The sequence below is a fragment of the Dama dama genome, chromosome 33 (genome assembly GCF_033118175.1).
Source record: "Dama dama isolate Ldn47 chromosome 33, ASM3311817v1, whole genome shotgun sequence".
In the NCBI taxonomy this organism is placed as follows: domain Eukaryota; kingdom Metazoa; phylum Chordata; class Mammalia; order Artiodactyla; family Cervidae; genus Dama; species Dama dama.
In genome coordinates, this window is record NC_083713.1 from 38,718,907 (window position 1) to 38,739,075 (window position 20,169).

At 39.5% G+C, this 20,169-nt stretch overlaps 1 protein-coding gene across 4 annotated transcripts in view; it reads left to right on the forward strand.

Annotated features, from left to right (window-relative positions):
- ITGB6 (integrin subunit beta 6) overlaps positions 1-4,937 on the forward strand; it is an 82,728-nt gene extending 77,791 nt beyond the window's left edge. For all 4 annotated transcript variants that reach the window (XM_061135011.1, XM_061135013.1, XM_061135015.1 and 1 more), the window contains one exon: positions 2,772-4,937. In XM_061135011.1, the coding sequence (XP_060990994.1) occupies positions 2,772-2,870 (99 nt within the window). In that variant the 3' untranslated portion in view covers positions 2,871-4,937. The remainder of the gene's footprint in view (positions 1-2,771) is intronic.
- Positions 4,938-20,169: the final 15,232 nt, after the last annotated feature.

Consider the following 20,169-nt stretch of genomic DNA (forward strand, 5'->3'; position numbering starts at 1 on the left):
CTCTGCCCTGGCCCTACTCACAGCTTGTTTCCTCTTACACAATGTCTGGTTTCCTGAGTCCCTCAATTCCTCCAGGACAGTACCCCACTCATTACTCACAGCCTTCACATCTCATTTTTTCCCATCTTTCCTCTTCAGTCCAGTACCTTGTTCTTCTGTACCCAACTTAAACTTACTAGTTTGCAATTAAATTAATCTCTTAAATTTAGTAGAATTCCACACATGAATTTTGTTTGTGAACAACACTCTGCTTGCATCTAAGACCACATCCATCTGCCATATACCCTCCAAATCTCAAGTTCTTATTCCAGTAGGGCCAAGTAAGGACTGGAGAGTCCTCATGATTATCCAAGCTGACCTCAGGAGTACAAGCAATATAGTGACTTGACCTTCACTCATTATCCACAACCAGGGAACCTCTTTTATTTGCCCTCATTACTGAGATAGCATCTCTCAGCAAAGGCACATGGACAAAGGTAACACGTTGCTCAGTCAGAGGTAGGCCACTGGCTCTGGGCAACACAGAAACAGGTGCAGATGTAATTCCTCTTCAAAATGAAGATACTGCAGTGTATCCACGGGAAACAAGAGGGAGAGGCCAGAGAATGGTTTTTAATTTTATTCAGTTCTTCTGAGAGCTGAGAGAAATGTACTGAGGAAGCAAATACAATTGCATTGTGGTTTTTTTTTTTCTTCAAATCTATGCCTAGAAAATGCTACCACCTCTGCCATTTGGGGCATAAGGAGATCAAAGTATGATAATTTAGAGGGTCAGAGGTGGCACCCAGACTCCATACATACTCAAAAATGGGCTTGGAAATGCTGTGCTGAATCCCAAAGCCCAGAAGTGGGGCATATCTTTAGCACTCTATCCAGGACCTTAAAAAAAGGAAATTCCAAATGCAAAGAAGTTATATGTAGGTAGGACTGATGCTGAAGCTGAAACTCCAATACTTTGGCTACCTGATGTAAAGAACTGACTCATTGAAAAAGTGCTGGGAAAGACTGAAGGCAAGAGGAGAAGGGGATGACAGAGGATGGTTGGATGGCATCAGCGACTTGACGGACATGAATTTGAGCAAGCTCTGGGAGTTGGTGATGGACAGGGAAGCCTGGCGTGCTGCAGTCCATGGGGTCACAAAGAGTCAGACACTACTGAGCGACTGAATTGAACTGATGAGAAGAAGCAGCGTTTTTTGAGCACTTACTATGTGCCAGGTACCTGCTGAAGTATGGTCCTCATGGACCAGGTGGGCACTTTGGTAATCCCTCTTATGGATGAGAATGCCAAGGTTCAGAACGGCTTAAGTAAGGTTACATGGTAGAGCTGGGTTAGAACCCAGGCTCTCTGAAGCCAAAGTCTGCATGCCCAACCTTGAGAAATGGGAGGAAAGGAAATGTTCCTTATCCAGACACCTCATGCCTTCATGGAACAATGAAACTGAAGGAGAGAAATTGGAGGCTCAGGTTGAGCATTTATTCAAAAACCTAGAGAGCTTTGGGCTGTCTGGTCCTGGTGACGGCACCTGGAAACACATCTACAGTCCAGACAGAGCAATTGAATTATCCAGGCTTTGCACACAACCTTTCTACTGTCCCCGGGGCAAAGCTGTTATGCCCAATCCTCCTGGGGACCAGTACTCTGTCATTAGCCCGGCATCCCACATGCCCATCTCTTGTGACTCTCTCCTTCCCACAGTCATTCTCTAGCAAGGGAAAGCCACCAAATTCTTTTGACTATTACTAGCAGGTGTTTGCTGTCCCAAGAAGCTAGTTGTAACCCCTTCTGAATTTTGGTCTTACTTTAACAAGATTATTTGTGCCCTAGTTTGATGCTTCTCACCATCTCAATCAATGCATTTCTTAAAGGTGGATACTATGTCATTCATCTTTTCTTTCTTTTTACCTTTTTATTTTGTATCCGATTGTAGCCGATTAACAATGTTAGGGTAGTTTCAGGTGCATAGCAAAGGAACTCAGCCATGCATATACATCTGTCCATTCTCCCTCAAACCCCTCTCCCATTCAGGATGTTATACAACCTTGAGCAGAGTTGCCTGTGCTATACAGTAGGTCCTTGTTGGTTATCCATTTTAAACATGGCAGTGTATGCATACCCCTCCCGAGCTCCAGACTATCTCTCACCCCAACCCTCCCCACAGTAACCATAAATCGGTTCTCTGTCTGTGAGTCTGTTTCTGTTTTGTAAATAAGTTCATTTGTGTCATTTCTTCTTAGATTCAGCCCATAAGGGACATCATATGATATTTCTGTTTCTCTGTCTGACTTCACTCACTGTGTATGCCATTCATCTTTGTATGCTTCTACCAGTTCACTTTTCCTATTTTTATCTTTCACATTTTACTTCTGGGTCACCTGTTGGTTCATTCTGTTCATTTGATAAATTCTGAGGGCCTGCTGTGGGCTAGTTGAACTGTTTTCAGCTCTGGAAAAACAGCAGCAAACAAAGCAGCCATTTTTTGTTCCATATGCATTTCCAAAAATCCATGATTTAGTGCATTTCCAAAAAGGGCAAGATTTTTAGGATACAGAATTATTTTTTCATAATAAAAAAACAATAAAGATGTATATATTTTTAAATGCCAAAAGTATGACATGTCAAATTAATCAAAATTATTCAAATATCTTCCAAGATTAAGCCTTTCTTCTTCCAGTCTGTAATGTACACTGAAATTATTTAGATATATTAAAACTGTGTAGTAACAAAATATACATACTTTCATTTGGACTTTTTTTTTTTCTTTTTTTAGGGAACCAATCCACTGTACAGAGGCTCCACCAGTACCTTTAAAAATGTAACCTATAAACACAAGGAAAAACAAAAGGTTGATCTTTCCACGGATGGATAGAACTACTTTATGCACAGACAAATTTTGTTTCACTGATATGAAATGTTATTGCACTATTTAATTTTTCTCTGTTTGTTGTTTTAAGGTTGGTTTAAGATAATAATAGGTCATTTGGAGATCAGTCATTTTCTGTGTGAAGGTTAGAGATGATGTTAACAATTTCAAAATAATCAAGAAGAGAAATATCCTTAGCAAAGGGGTTACTTTGGGGATCATTTCAAAAATACTAACTCTGTTGCATTAATGCCTCAAAAAATCATCAAAATGATTCATGAAGGCCTGATTTGCATTTGAAAAATGTTTGAAATTAGAATCTCATTTGTTACAGAAATACAGCTACCTGAAGTCTTTGTCTCAGCAAAGTCACAAAGTCCATATGCCACATTATATAGTCAAACTTGCCAATGAATTCTAAACTTTTAGTAAATCTGCCCTTTCCTAAAGAAAGATTTTTTCTTAACCAATGAAAAAAATGAGATACTAACTTTTACTTAAGCTATAGGATGTAATTCTCCTAAAGATGCTCCTCATGTAAGAATGAAAACGAAGTATTAATAATTTCTACAGATTTGAATGTCCTTAAAAGTCAAATATTTTTTGTTTTACAGATTAAGAAAAAGTAATTTATAGATTAGGAAGTCACCAGCAAAAAACAAAAATAACAGGCCTATCATTAGGTTATGTTTAATGACCTGAAAAATAAACTTCTATATTCAGTTTCCTTATTGACCTTGAGTTTTCAGACTATTACTCCTTCTGTATTTCTCAACCCATTTAACTCAGTTTCACAGTCAGGTAAACCCCGTAAATTTCATATGAAAGTTTTAATTTCTTGTCAAAAACTTAAAATAGTGAGATAGCTTATTCAAAATGAGCTTCAATAACACAAAAGGACCATGTGTTAAACAGAATAAAATTTTTAATGGTTTTAAACCAAACACATCAAGAATACACAAGTCTCCTGTGAGTAATAGGCTTACTTAATTCTGTATTCTTTTTTCCATTTGCATAACCCAACTTGCATATTTCAGTCGCATATGGTGAATATGCTACTTGAAAAAGTTGGATTTTACTTGCAAAATACATGTGGGTAATTAGGGATCCACAGGTTAATTGAAGAGATGAACTCCGTAGAATATTATTCCTTATAGTTAATACTGCTTCACAAAGCACTTTCATCTCATTGATCCCCGTAAGGAAACTAAGTCTCAGAGAGTGGGAGGAACTGGTCCCGAATCGAGATCTTCTAGCTCCAAGCTTCCCGAATCGAGATCTTCTAACTCCAAGCTGCTGCTGCTTTCCGCAGTGTGAGACTGACTCTTATCAGTGAAATAATAGAAAGATTTTGTTAGTTAAGTGATAATTGCCATTTGTTTGAAAATGTAGTGGCTAGACAAATAGCACTTAAACTACTGGAATATAGATGAGGTCTTCTACTTTTGTGCAATGTTTATTACCTTTGAGAAAATTGTAATGTGAAGCCTTTTACTAGGTGAGTAGTTCATTAGGTAATTGAGGCTTCCTGTTTATCCACTGAACTGGCACAGAATAATCTATGATAAGTCTCTTCAATTCTGTCAGAGAGCTTGGTACAAAATTTGATCACTTAAATTCTTATTTTTTTCAGGTTTCTAAATAACTCAGGTAAATTAGATACTTGGGGAGTATACAGTTATACTAAAAGAATTACTAAACAGTCACTTGGGAAACCTGAAGGGTTGATGTACCCATGCGTTCCTGACTGAAGCCCAGAGTTGGTGGGAAATCTCAAGCAATAAGGAAGTTGCAATTCCAATGACACAACAGTGGTATTCATCTCTACGTGTGATATTTTTGTATTACTACTAGAATGGGATTTTAGTATATATAAATTTCCTTTGTGTGTATATTGGGGAAAGTAGAAAAAAATCTGCTATTTCTCTGCATCCTGTTTTGACCCAAGGCTGGACCTTGAAAAGTCAAAACATTAACAGTAGTACTTCTGTTCACTGAAGAGTTTTGTTACATGAAGATACAATGGGTTTTTTTTTGTAAGTTGCTTTATTGTATTTTGCATTGACATAAATAAACATCGTAATTTAAACAATGAACCTTAAGTGAATGATAATTTCTTTTATTTACCTGGCACAAAACCCTCTTCTTGGATTTCTGTATCCCTGGGTGACCTGTTCTGACAGGTTTGCTGGTCTCAGCCAAGGAGAAGAGCAGAAAGAGGCAGCCACTAAAGGCAGGAGACAGCAGGTTGTCGGCTGTAATTTGCTGCAAGTTTACAATACTGACATCATGAGGTTTTTAAGCAGGTCTGGACATTACCCCACATTGTGTAAAATCAAGTTATTTAGGGTAAGTGTTTGTGCTGAATTGTGATTCTCGCCCCAAAATTCACGATCTGAAGTCTAAATCAGAATATGGCTGCCTTTGGAGCTAAGACATTTAAAGAGGTGAGTTAAAATGAGGTCACTCTAATCTGATATGATTGGTGTCCTTATAAGAAGAGATTAGGTCACAGAGATGCACAAAGAGAAGACCAAACAAGAGGAGAAGATGGCAATCAGGAGAGAGGCCTTGGAAGAACCTGCCAACAGCTTGGTCTTGAACTTCTAGCCTCCAGAATTGTGAGAAAATAAATTTCTTCTCTTTAGGCTCCCCAGTCTGGGTTGCTATGGCAACCCAGCAAACCAACAGTCAGGTAGTGCTGTCTTCCTGAGCATCCATCTGTAGACTTTGTGGTGTAATGCCATTTTCCAAATTAGAAAAATTAAGCAGAGAGGGACCAAATGCTCACAAAGGACATCAGCTTAGAAAAAGTCCTTTCCCTCAGAAAATAAGACCTTTTCTTTACAAAAAGACAGGGGAACTCAAGTTAAGCACGCTAATATTCAGAAACAAAATGCTTCTTATAGACTAAAGGCCAGATGTCAGGAAATCTGGAAACTGTTCCTATCTTGAATAGTCCTGAGAAAGTCACTTTTCTGCTTAGTTTTTCCATCTGTAAAATGGTAGCAGTGCCTGTCTCTTCTATCACCTATAACAATCTCTGATACATAGTAGGGGCTCAATGAACTCATTCAATCAGTATTGTTGAGTACCTAATGTATGCCAGACATGTTTCTTATGATTATGGATTCAGCAATGAACAAAATAACCAGTCTCTGTGCTCCCAAGTCAGGAAAAAGAAAACAAACAAATAAATACACACTATCAGGGTGCTGGATCCAGTTTATGCACATCCCAGATCCACTTGGCTCTACCTGGCCCCCCAAGTCTAAGCTGAGAGTCGCCCCAGCACCAATCCACACAGTCCTCTTGGGGGTAGAGTCACACTTCCCACAAACTCACCAGAGGTCAAGGGCCACAGCAAGTCTTGTGCCCGAGTCCAGAGTGGCAGCTGGACCTGGGAGAGAAAACAGAAACATTAAAAGAAGAATGCAATAATTGGTCGAACTGAACTGAGCCGTTAAGGGGAAGGGAGAGAGAGCATGCTTTACCGGCTGGTTTTGAGGAAGAGGCAGGAAATTTTGGGAAAGAGAGACAAAAGAGTCTTTGTGGAACGCGACTATGTCTGGGCAATATTGAGAATGAGGTACATGGGGGTAGGAGCAGTTGGATATTCTTTTTTAATTAGAGGAAAATTGCTTTATACAATAGTGTCGGTTTCTGCCATGCAACAACCTTTAAACTTATCCGTCCTTTTGGGCCTGCTGCTCTCTTGACAAAGGCAGCCTGCAGGGCTCCAAGGCAGGAGCAAGAAGGACTAGCTCCATGAGAATCTCAGCAGAATCAGCATGGTATGTGAATCTGGCTCAGGTTTCCCCTTGTTAACACCAGAAACAATCATGCCCCAAAATACTCCTGTGAAACCCACCAAATGGAAGACTCCGAATCCCCCAAAGCAACCAAGAGTCTTCTGAGTTGCTCTCTTCTTCACCTCTCCATATCCATTTCTTGCAGAACTTCTTGAAGGGACAAGATACAAGAGAAGCAATCCCACCAACAGTAGTCTTTAACTGAGAGAGTAAGTTGATCTCTCCAAAGGATAAGGGTATTTAAATGTTGCTCATTCATAATGATTTCATATCGTCCTCATTTTATGGAAATCTAAAACTCCTTATTCAGAGGGAATAAGAAATAGGAACTGAATGCAACATGATAAATAGAAAGTCTTTTATTAAATTTCACTATACAGCAGCAGATTCAACACAGCTAAAAAGCAAGGAAACTAAAGTGGCCGGGACCTCCTTTACTAGGTCAGCTGGGCTGGGATGCCCTGGTACTAAATGAGTGAAGTTTTGCATGAGGCTTCAGTAGCCAGAATAGTAGGCAGTGGTTGATAGTCCTACTACCTGGACCAAGACATAAATTCTTCTGAGCTATGGACTGTGGGCTGTTAAATGCTGCCTTTCTTGTGCTTTGGAGGCATTCAAACGTGAATCGCCCTAGGCTGAGTGAAGGTCAAATATCCGATTTTCAGTTCTCTCCCACTTGGCTGCACAACCAGCAATGAGAGAGCAGCATAGGCAACTCGGGAATTTTTCCTCTCTTTAGCTTGTCCTGGAGCTAGACCCCGGGAGGCACAAATTTAACTCACACACACTCTTTGGTGTCATGAACAACTTCAAGGCTTTACAAATCCCACAGAAGTCAGTTTGAAATTTCAATCTGTTCCTTGTAATTTCTAGGTACACATTTATTGAGGAGACTTACTGCTCAAAAAGGATATGCTTTCTCAACCTGAAATGTGTTTACATTCATGGTCCTTGTGTAGTAGCCAACCTAGTTCCAAGTCAACAACAAAACACAGTGCATCATGAAACTCCATTGTTTGTCAATAACTGACTGGGGAAAAAGTCACTATGTATTTTTTCTTTTTCAGCTGGCTTCACTAGACCTACTACTGATGCATGTTTGTGTGTACATATACATACATATATATTTCTTCTTTAATACATGTATCCTACTAGAAGGCTTCCCTAGTGGCTCAGCAGTAAAGAACCCACTTACAGTGCAGGAGACGCAGGAGACATGAGTTCGATCCCTGGGGTGGGAAAATCCCCTGGAGAAAGGCATGGCAACCCACTCCAGTATTCTTGCCTGGAGAATCACATGGACAGAGGAGCCGGGTGGGCTACAGTCCATGGGGTCGCAAAGAATCAGACACGACTAAAGCAACTGAGCTCATACGTGCAGGCACATCTTACCAGAAACATCTATTATTTTAGTTGAGGTATTTATTGTATATTTCTTATTTTAATAGATGTAACTTACTAGCATTACATAACTTGTATTGTTATTAAAAATAGGTAACACCTACTGTTCCAAAAGTTTTATATAGGCTAACACATACAGAGCCCATAACCATCCTATGGAATGGTATTACTAGTATCTCCTGTTTTACAGATAGTAAGTAACTTGCCCAGGTCATGAACTTAGCAAGCTTTGAAGCCAGAATTTGAACTCTGGATTTTGGAATCATGCTATTAACCACCATGCTCTCCTGTCGTCTAAATCCGGTAAGGACATAATGACAATAAAAGCCATCATTCATTGATTATCTACTATAACCAACATGATGTAAAGCATATTACGCATCTTACTGTATTTAGTTCCTGAGAGGTTGTATTGTTTTCCCCATTTTACTAAGAGGGAAACAGCTGTTCAGAAAACTGAGGGATTGCCCAGTGTTCCTAAATTTATAAATGCTCAGGGCAGGGTTTGGACCTGAGGCCAGCTCACTCCAGTGCTTCAGTCTTAAAACACCATACAATCCTCACGGTCACTGACAGTGCTTACCTTGGGCTCTGCCCACTCCTCTGTCCTCCCAGTAATTCACTGCTACTAATCCGAGCCTGGTAGGGTAGGTCTTAGAGTTGCTTTCCCAGATGTAATCATGGATTTTCACTGAACTACATAGGCTTACCTGCAGGGTGATGATAAACCTAGCTGCAAAGTAAAGCGCCTTCTTGGTGTGGGACTCTAACCAGGAAAGTTAGCAAGCCTGAGTGTCAATGTGAAGCACGTAGAGCTCAGTTCTCCTTCCAGAGCCGTGCCTGCCACTTTTTAAGTCAGATGCCTCAGAGGTCTGCCGCTATGCACACAGAGGTGGCATCCACATCAGGAGGTCAGAAGGGAAAGTTTAGGTCCTGGAGGGGGGGGTCTTAGCATATCAAGGAAACTTCTGTCAGCAGATAAGACTTCCACATCCATAGGGGTGTTTTCTGAGAATGCTGGTGTTTCATGTGAAGTAGGTGGACCTGGTTGTCTGATGGGAGAGCCCCCATCTTCCTCCAAGTCCTCGCTGGGGGCACACACTGCTGTCCTCACTGACCCTGCTGCCCTCGGGGCTGCATTGGAAGAAGTCGGCACCTTGCAAGCCCTTGTCCAGCATCCCCAAGGGCCTTGCCTCCTAGAGGAGACAGGGAGCTTGGAGGGGGAAGTGGCCCAGTGCCTCCCTTTGCTAGCTAATTAGTTGGAAAGGAGAGGCAGAGGTGGAGATGGGGTGATGGAGGCGGCAGAAGTAGCCAGAAAATGATAATGACTGCGACTCTCCAGTATGGGTAATTCTGAAGCTCTTGGCTTTTGTTTGTTTTGTTTTAGTTTCCTAAAGAAGTGATACGTATTGTGATTAGTCTTTTAAATATTAAAAATGATAATTACCATTTGCTTAAAATTTCTTTTAAGAGTTCTTCTTAGGTTACACTGTTTAAAGTGCTAGAATTCGAGTTGTAATCACCTTTATGAAAGGTCTTACAAAAAAACACTTTAATGCTACTAATAAACTTAACAGTTATTTCATAATTCTACCCTTTGACTAATAACTATTTTGTTTCATACTTTTTAAAAATAAGAACTATGTCTTTTTTTATTTATTTATCTCCTTCCATAATAAATGACAATATTCTATGTTCTCTGTGCATGCATGCTAAGTCACTTCAACCGTGTCTAACTCTTTGGGACCCCATGGACTGTCATTCTCCAGGCTCCATGGGATTCTCCCACGTTCTCTACAGAATATTACTAGTTTTATAAACACTGCAGTGGGAAAATGAAAATGTAAATTAAGCAGACTAGCTATTAAATGTATCTTGCATAGTTTTGGTATATTAAACATCTATCTCATTGATTTCAAGAAGTTTGTCAGATTTTGGAAACTTTTCTACTAAGAAGATAGAATTGGGGAAGAAAAGTAGAAATAAAAGAAGATTAAAAACACTGGGCATAATAAAAGATATGAATTTGTCACAGAGGCAAGAAAAAGACACAATGCTTTTCTTCCTGACGCTTTCTTGGTCACGTTCATTGTTTGGCTTATCCAAATCTAGTATTCATTTTAAGAGATAACCAACTTATGCCTTAATAAAATTCCATGATTCATTCAAAAACTTGAAAATGATTTCAGTTCCAGATGGACACAGGAAAGGACACACAGTAATTTTTATCTTGCAACTGCAAAACAACTTTCTCCGCACTCAGTGTTACCATTTACTATCCTATACTTAGATGTAGGCAGTAATGGGATGTGAACATTTAATTGTGTTTAACCTCACATACGCAGATGACACCACGCTTATGGCAGAAAGTGAAGAGGAACTAAAAAACCTTTTGATGAAAGTGAAAGAGGAGAGTGAAAAGTTGGCTTAAAGCTCAACATTCAGAAAACTAAGATCATGGCATCTGGTCCCATCACTTCATGGGAAATAGATGGGGAAACAGTGGAAACAGTGTCAGACTTTATTTTTCGGGGCTCCAAAATCACTGCAGATGGTGATTGCAGCCATGAAACTAAAAGACACTTACTCCTTAGAAGGAAAGTTATGACCAACCTAGATAGCATATTTAAAAGCAGAGATATTACTTTGCCAACAAAGGTCCGTCTAGTCAAGGCTATGGTTTTTCCAGTGGTCATGTATGGATGTAAGAGTTGGACTGTAAAGAAAGCTGAGCACCGAAGAATTGATGCTTTTGGAACTGTGGTGTTGGAGAAGACTCTTGAGAGTCCCTTGGACTGCAAGGAGATCCAACCAGTCCATCCTAAAGGAGATCAGTCCTGGGTGTTCATTGGAAGGACTGACACTGAAGCTGAAACTCCAATACTTTGGCCACCTCATGCGAAGAGTTTGACTCATTGGAAAAGACCCTGATGCTGGGAGGGATTGGGGGCAGGAGGAGAAGGGGATGACAGAGGATGAGATGGTTGGATGGCATCACCGACTTGATAGACATGAGTCTGAGTAAACTCCGGGAGTTGGTGATGGACAGTGAGGCCTGGCATGCTGCAGTCCATGGGGTCGCAAAGAGTCGGACATGACTGAGCACCTGAACTGAACTGAACCTCACATACTGAGTCCACAGGGAAGAGACATGATCTGACAGAGGCTCCTGTCCTCAGCCCGGGTCTGCTTATCACCACTGCATGTATTCTCACCTGTTCCTGGAGTTGTCGTGCGAATTAACTGAAATAATATGTTAGAGTAGTTGACATAGACACTCAGTAAATGTTCAGTAAATGATAGCTGTATTCAGTCACTGAATGCCTCCAATAATCACTTTCTGTCAAAAAGAATAGAATAGCCAAGGCTGAAGTCCAGGTATAATTAGAGAACTGAGGAAGGGAGGAGGTAAAACAGACAGCAAATTTCAAGAAAAAAACATGAAAAAGAATAACATAGAAAAGTCTCTGATACCATGAGCTAGATAACACAAAACAAGTATCAAATTGTAACCAGAGAATGCTGGTTCTAGGTACATTGAGGGGGCAGCTTCTTAAGCCTGTGCTTAAAAGAATTCTGTGTAAACTGAAGTCTGACCTGCTAAACCCTGAGGTCTACTGAGGGGGGCCCCTTTGAAAGGAGAGCTGCCTCCAAATGCCCAAAGAAAGATGGGCCCTGTTGGTTAGGAAGGCAGAGCATCCAGCTGTGGTGCAGAGGTGAGTGGATGCAGTGGAACAGGTCTCAATCAGGGCTGGGGCAGCGAGCAGAGCCTGGAGAAGGGCAGCAGGAGGGAGATCAGGGAGTGATGGGAGCCTCAGGGGGGCCTGGAGACACATACTCAGCTCAGGGTTTGGAGCTGGGGCAGTGTTCCAGGCCTGGGTGTGGTACCCTGGAGGCAATTGCCAGAAGGAGTCCCACCAAGCTTCCATGGGGCATGCAAGTTGCCCCCCTCCCCTAGGGATCCCCAGATACTAGAAGTGAATATGAGCCTCAGAAGAGGTACCGTTAGTCTTCCAGGCACCATGGTGAAGAATAGCACCAATGAAACTCAGGTCTGAATGTTAAGAAGACTTTACTCATAACCCACTGGGTGCTGACACTTGGAAGGTTTGGGACTCAAAGGACTGACATATCTGCTATGAAGGGAAACAAACGAAAAACAATTTCAAGCAACATTTCTCAGATTAACATTGCACACCCTTAGAGGTCATCACTCAGTTCTAAAAATAATTTCACAGTGATGTATCTCACTTAGTCCTTTCCCTAGCCAGTCCCCAAAGAGCAACAGCCCAGAAAACAAATTGCAGCCTTTTCTCAGAAATAAGGAGGCAGTGGGGAAGATGGAGGGGGTCGGGAGAAGAGGAACAATCTAGGTCGTGAGGCCTTGCAGGCAAAATTAAGAATGCTAATGGAAGTAACAAGGTCACAACTATTTATGATAAACAACGAATACAAGTGACAGATTTTCAGATTTTTTTTTTTTTTTAAAGAAACTCAAGCTAACAAGCCAGGACCAGTTCAGATCTGCGTTTAACCTTCCTTGAAAAATAATTGCTCTTACTAATAAACAGGAATTTGCCTGAATAGGAAGCACAAGTCAAAACATAGAAAGAAAGATGAGGTGAAAAGAGATGCAAATTTTCTATGGCTCACCTAGGTGAGTCACATAACCCCCTCAGGGAGTTCAATCACAGGCAGAGGACCAGAGAAAAACCAGAAGGCAGAGTATGTCATCACACTGGAGGGAGTGGAACTCTATAGAAAGTACAGTCAAGCTACCTGGCTGATTTGGTTTAAGCACAGCATCCCTTTATCTAGCAACTGATATCCTTTAACACAGCAGAGGGCAACTGTGCCAATCCCCAGAGGTGGAAGTTAAATTACTCTGGAAGTGAAACTAGCAAAAATCTGCACAAATGGAGATGATGAACCTCCTGTAGAAATCACCCAAGAGACCGTATTTGAGTAAGTGACTAAAGAAAATGTAGACATTCATAGATAAAATTAGTAACTTATGCAAGACAGTGATGGTATTTTCTGTTCTATGGTCTCAGCAATGCCAATGGAAGGCAAATAGTCTTCATGAAGACTAGGAAAGAAGGGTGAAGGGTAGCCCTGGTCAGTGGTTCTCCTGTACTGCCTAAGATGGATGGATAGACCAGAAGTGGTGGGCACGGGCATGCCCTGGCCTGAAAAGGGGTGACTGCAGGGGCACAGGGGCCACTCACTGGGCTTCTCAGGATGAATGCCTAGCACAGCCCCTTGTCCTTCAAATATCATTGCTGTGAAACTGGATGAAAACCTGATATCCCAATGTGAGAATCATTCATAAGATAAGACTATGAGTCTGAAGTATTCTTCTTAAATAAAACACAGACATTGATGTTTTTTAAAAATTTTTTACTGGAGTGTAGTTGATTTACACTGTTGTGTTAGCCTCAGGTATACAGCAAAGTGAATCAGTGATACATATGTGTTTGTATTCACTCTTTTTCAAGAGATTCTTTACCCATAAAGGCTATTACAGAGTATTGACTAGGGTTCCCTGTGCTATGCAGCAAGTTCTTATCAATTATCTGTTCTATATATGGTAATGCGTATATGTCAACCCCAGTCTCCAAATTCATCCACTGGTAATCAAAACCCTGTCCTCCACATTTGTGACTCTACTTCTGTTTTGTAAATAAGTTCATTTGTACCCATAAAAACAGACATTTTAGCCCAGACACAGTAACATGCTTCTAAGATTTTACATCTAATTTAGCTGCTCAGATTTGATTGGTGGGTTTTATCTAAGTTTACTCATTGGTTCTAAAATCCACTCATTTTAGCTAAGTGTGAAATGCATTACATACTAATCACAAGCACACATACACAATCAATACTCCTTGGGAAAAAGCAAAGCAGAGTTATGAACTAATGAAAAAAAAAGTTACAGTACAGATTTCTAGACTTCCTTATGCTAGTCTTTTTTTCCTGTCTCCTCTTTCTCCTCATCTAAAGCCAATTTGGAGGTCAAATGTAAATGTGAGAAAAAATATCCCTTAAATTTTTTTTAACTTTCAAAAAAGATGGACTAACAGGGACAAACCAGATTTACCTTCCCTCCTGCAAAAAAAAAATATATATATATATTTCATATATATAAATATAAATATATTTAAATATTTAAGTATATTTATAAATATATATAAAGATATATTTAAATATATATAACCAAGTTTTATATACATAAATATATATATATATGAAAATCAAGTATCATATATATATGTATATATACATATATATACATACACACACACACACACACACACACACATATATATATATATATATATGAAACTTGGTTTTCAAAGCAATGGACACCAGGCATTAAAGGATAGTTATCCCTGAGAGATAGGAAACAAACAAGGTGAGTCATTGTTGAGTTTGCAATCTCTGTATTTGCCTAGCCTCCAAACCAAAGAAAGAGCCTGGGTCAGTGACAGAGACCTCAGTGGTTTAACTGATGGGAGGAATCTGACATGTCTGAAGCAAGGTCTTGGAGCAACACCCCCACCAAGTGCATCAGAAAGTGGACAAGACAAGGCAGCAGTCTTTGCTCCCAGGGGGAGAGGGAAACTGACATCAGGTTGGCTCAGAGAAACCAACAGGGGAACATACCTCTCACGACCCTTGGATAAACTATCATAGTATAGAGAGCTCTCAAGTATGCAGGCAGTTACTGATGAGACTCTAAGATTAAATAGAAAGGGACAGTCAGGTGAGGAGGGTGTAGGTAAGGCAGGGGATGTGTGAAGAGCAAGAGAACAGCCATCTTGGGTGGCCTGAAGTTACAGTCCTGCAGTTGTCCCAACTTACCTAATTGGCATTTGTAGAACGCTCTACTCCAAACAGAAGAAAATGTGATCTTTTTAAGCATGTATGAAATATTTAGCATAATTGGCAGCTACACATATGGACTTGGAGATTGTCATACTGAGTGAAGTCAGACAGAGAAAGACAAATATCATATCATATCCCTTATATGTGGAATCTAAAAAAAAAAAGGTACAAATGAATTTATTTACAAAATGGAAATAGAGTCATAGATTAGAAAACAAACTTATGATTACCCAGAGGGAAAGGGGGTTGGGAGACTGGGAGTGATGTATACACACTGCTATATAGATAGCTGAGAAGAACCTACTGCAGAGCACAGGAAGCTCTATTCAATACTCTGTGACGGCCTATAAGGGAAAAGACCCTATAAGAGTAGACATCTGTATGTGTGTAGCTGATTCACTTTGCTGCATAGTAGAAATGAACATAACATTATAAATCAGTTATACTCCAACAAAAATTACTTTACAAATAATTTTAAAATAAGGGACTTCCCCAGTGGCTCAGCAGGTAAAGAATCCACCTGCAATGCATGAGACACGGGAGACGCAGGTTTGATTCCTGGGTCAGGAAGATCCCCTGGAGTGTGTATGCTGTCACTTCAGTTGTGTCTGACTCTTTGCAAACCTGTTGACTGTAGCTCACCAGTCTCCTCTGTCCATGGAGTTCTCTAGGCAAGAATACTGGAGTGGGTTGCCATGCCCTCCTCCAGGGGATCTTCCCAACCCAGGGATTGAACCTGTGTCTCTTATGTCTCCTGCATTGGTAGATGGGTTCTTTTCTACTAGTGACACCTGGAAAGCACTCCCCTGGAGTAGGAAAGCAACCAACTCTAGTATTCTTGCCTGGAAAATCGCATGGACAGAGGAGCCTGGCGGGGGGCGGGCTACATAGTCCATGGGGTCCCGAAGAGTCAGACATGACTGATGACTAACCACTCAGCACAGATGCTTACAACAGGTATGATATAAATAAACAAGATACTATGACTTTCAAAAAAAAAAATTTAGCATAGTAGACCATACTCCTTCTGGCCATAAAACAAATCTCAACAAATTTAAAAGGACTTAAGTCATACAAAATGTGTTCTTCGACCAAAGAAATTCATTAGAAATCAATAGCAAAAAGATATCTGGACAATCCTCACGTATTTGGAAAGTAAATAACACTACTAAGTAACCCATGGGTCAAAGAAGAATTCAGAATGAAAGTTAGAAAACATTTTGAACTGAATGAAAGTACAATATACTAAACTATATAAGATGCCATCAGAGTAGGGAAGGGAGTATGTAGCAATAAGTGCTTATATTAGAAAACAAGAAAGACCTCAACCTCACCCTTCCACTTCAAGAAACTGAAAAAGAAGAAAAAAATAAAATCCAAGTATGCAGAAGAAAAGAAATAGTAAAGATCAAACTGAAATAGAAAACAGGAAAGCAATAGAGAAAATCAATGACACCAAAAGTTTCTTTAAGGTAAATAAAACGGGAAAACCTTTAGCTAGATTGATGAGGAAAAGAAAAAGAGAAAACACAAGTTACCAATATCAGAAAAGAGACTGGTGACATCACTTTAGATTCCACAGATATTAAATGAATAAAAAAGGAACTATTACAAACAAGGGCTTCAAGGTGGTGCTAGTGGTAAAGAGCCCACCTAAGAGATCTGAGAGAAGTGGGATGGATCCCTGGGTCAGGAAGATCCCCTGGAGGAGGGCATGGTGAGCCACTCCAGTATTCTTGCCTGGAGAATCCCATGGACAGAGGAGCCTGGCAGGCTACAGTCCAAAGGGTCGCAAAGAGTCAGACATGACTGAAGCAAGTTAGAATGCACGCATTATGAACAAACTTCATAAATTTGAAATTTTGCATAACATAGAAGAATTCCTTGAAAGACAAGAACTACCAAAGTTTGTTCAAGAAAAAAAATTAGGTAATCTGACTTTCCTATATCTCCAAACGAAATTGAAATTACAATTAAAAATCTTCTCACAAAGGAAACACCAGGCCCAGATAGCATTACAGATGACTTCCGCCAAATGCTTAAAGAAGAAAAAAATACCTACCAATTCTACACAAACTCTTCTAGAAAACTGAAGTGAATACTTAACAACACATTCTTTTAGGCCAGCATTAATCTGATACCAAGCCAGACAAAACATTACAAGAAAAGAGAACTAAAGACAAATATCCCTCATGAACACAGATGGAAAACATTTTAAACATAATGTTAGCAAATTGAATCCAACAATATTCAAAATTAAACGGGGCTTATTCACATGTAAACAAATGAACTTCTCTGCACAAAAAAATATTAACTCAAAATGGACCAGAGATCTAAAATTAAAGTCTTAAAATATAAAGCATTTAGAAGGAAGTACAGAACATCATTGTGACCTTGGATTAGGCAAAGACACGTAGATTTCAAAAGTGTGATCCATAAAAGAATGAACTGATAAAGTGAACTTTACCAAAATCTAAAATTTCTGCTCTTCAAAACACAATATTAAGAGAAGAAGAAATAAGCTACAGACTAGGAAAAATATTTACAAATTACAGTATACATTGATAAGGAACTTGTATCTACAAATTATAAAAAAACTCTCAAACCTCAGTAATAAGAAAACAAAAATGAGTAAAATATTTGAGCAGACATTCCACCAAAGAAGATATACGGATATCAAATAAGTATATGAAAATATTTTCAACATTAGTCATCAGAGAAATGCAAATTTATTTATTTTTAAATGAGGTAGAATTGAAAAATAAAACTACATCCATTTAAAGTATACAATATACATATACAGTGTGAAATGATTACCATGATCTAGTTGATTATCATATCCATCATCTCCCATAGTTGCCATTTTTTTGGTGAGGACCTAAGATCTACTCTCAGAAAATTTTAATACAAGCAATACATAAACTTACTAACTACATACAGCACCATGCTGTATGAGAAAAGCAAATTTAAACCACAATGAAATACCACTCTACTCCTATAAGGAAGAGCTAAAATTTTTAAAACTGACCATACTCAATATTGATAAGAATATTAGATTCCAAGGGCTCCCATAACAAAAGTACTACAAAGAAGGTGGTTTAAGAAACAAGATTTATTGTCTCATGTTTCTGAAGGCTAGAAACCAAAAAAAGTGTCAGAAGGTTGGTTCCTTCTGAAGGCTCTTCAAGAAAGATCTGTTCCATGCCCTTTTCCTAGCTTCTGGGGATTTTCTGGCATTCTTTGGCATTTCTTAGCTTGTAGATGTATCACTGCAATCTCTGCCTTCATCTTCACATGGTGTTTTCCCTATATGCATGCCTGTCTCTGTGTCCAAATGTCATGATGACCTCATCTTAACTTTATCACATGTAATGACTTCATTTCCAAATTAGGCCACAAGTACTTAATATCTTTAGGGAGGATAGAATTCAACCCACAACAGCTAGGATATGGAGGAACTGGAATTTATATACTACTGATGGAAGGGTAAAATGGTACAACCACTTTGGAAAACAATTTGGTAGCTCCTGAAAAACTTAAATGCACAGCTACTCTTTTATCCAGTTATTCTTCTTATAGTTATTCACTCAAGAAAAATGAAAGGATATGTGTCCACATAAGGATTTATACATGAATGTTCTTTGCAACTTTATTTATAATAGCACAATATTGCTAAGTCACTTCAGTCGTGTCCGACTCTGTGCGACCCCATAGACGTCAGCCCACCAGGCTCCCCCATCCCTGGGGTTCTCCAGGCAAGAACACTGGAGTGGGTTGCCATTTCCTTCTCCAATGTGTGAAAGTGAAGTCGCTTAGTTGTGTCCGACTCTTAGTGACCCCATGGACTGCAGCCTACCAGGCTCCTCCATCCACAGGATTTTCCAGGCAAGAGTACTGGAGTGGGGTGCCATTGCCTTCTCTGAGCACAATACTAGAAATAACCCAAATATCTATCAGTACGTAAATGGATAAAGAGATTGTGGTATATCCATACAATGGAAAAATCACTCAGAAATAAAAATAATTGAAATTTTAATGTATGCAATGACATGGCTGTATTTCCAAATAACAATACTGAACGAAAGAAACCAGAACCCCCCCCAAAAGCATATGCTATATAATTTCATTTACATGAAGTTCTGGAAATCTCAAACTAATCTATAGTGACAGAAAGCAGATCAGTAGTTGACTGGGGTCTAGGATAGGGAATAATGGAAGAGGGGGCTTTTCAAGGAACACAGTGGAGTTAATAAGGATGATAGATACATTCACTCTTTTGATTATGATAACAGTTTCAAGGGTGTATAGATATGTCAAATTTTTTTAAACAGTATATTTTACACTGATGTAGTTTACTTTTTGTCAATTTCATCTCAATTAAGCTACAATACCAGGGGGACTTCCCTGGTGGTCCAGTGGCTAAGACACTGTGCTTCCACCGCAGGGGATGTGGGTTTGATCCCTAGCTGAGGAACTACCACTATCCTGCATGCTCTGAGCCCAAGAAAGTAAAATTTTTTTAAATATACAGCAAAGGTCTTCTATAATTTTCTAATCCACTGGATTCACTAGGAATGTATTAAGAATGTTATTTCACCCATCATTCTTAAAGGCTGAGGTTTCTGGCCAACAAATTGCTTTTTTCTAGTAATAAAATGAAAATGAAGCCATTATTCAGGAACAAAACTACATGTCGATTTATAAACATAATACGGGAAAAATTAAGTTAAATTGATGAAGTCCTGGTCATTTGGCTACCAATATCTTCTCCTTTTACAAAATCCATACTTTCAATAACACTATAAATTCTGTTTTAGCTTAGAAAAGTTGTTAAGGTGTGGAAAAACTAAGTAGCCTTCCTTGGAAGATTTCTAGAAGGCCAAGAAAAATAAAACAGGCTTGCCAACTTATTAGGGCTCTATTCGCTTAGCTTTGCACACCTTCTCAGAAAGCTACACTGAACTTTAACACTTAACCCACTTAACCTGAGAAGGGCAAATGAAGCTCTTTGTCAGCAAGTTTTTTGTCATAGCCCCATGACTAGCTCATGTCTAATCCTCTTTTCATCTTCCACCCTGAGCTTTAACATTTTGAATTGTCTTAGAAATGAGACTTGACAAGTCTCCAACCCTCTGGGCACATGTGAGAAGACAAGTATGAACACAGCACAGGCTCTCTGTCCCTATTCCATTAGGATCATTTTC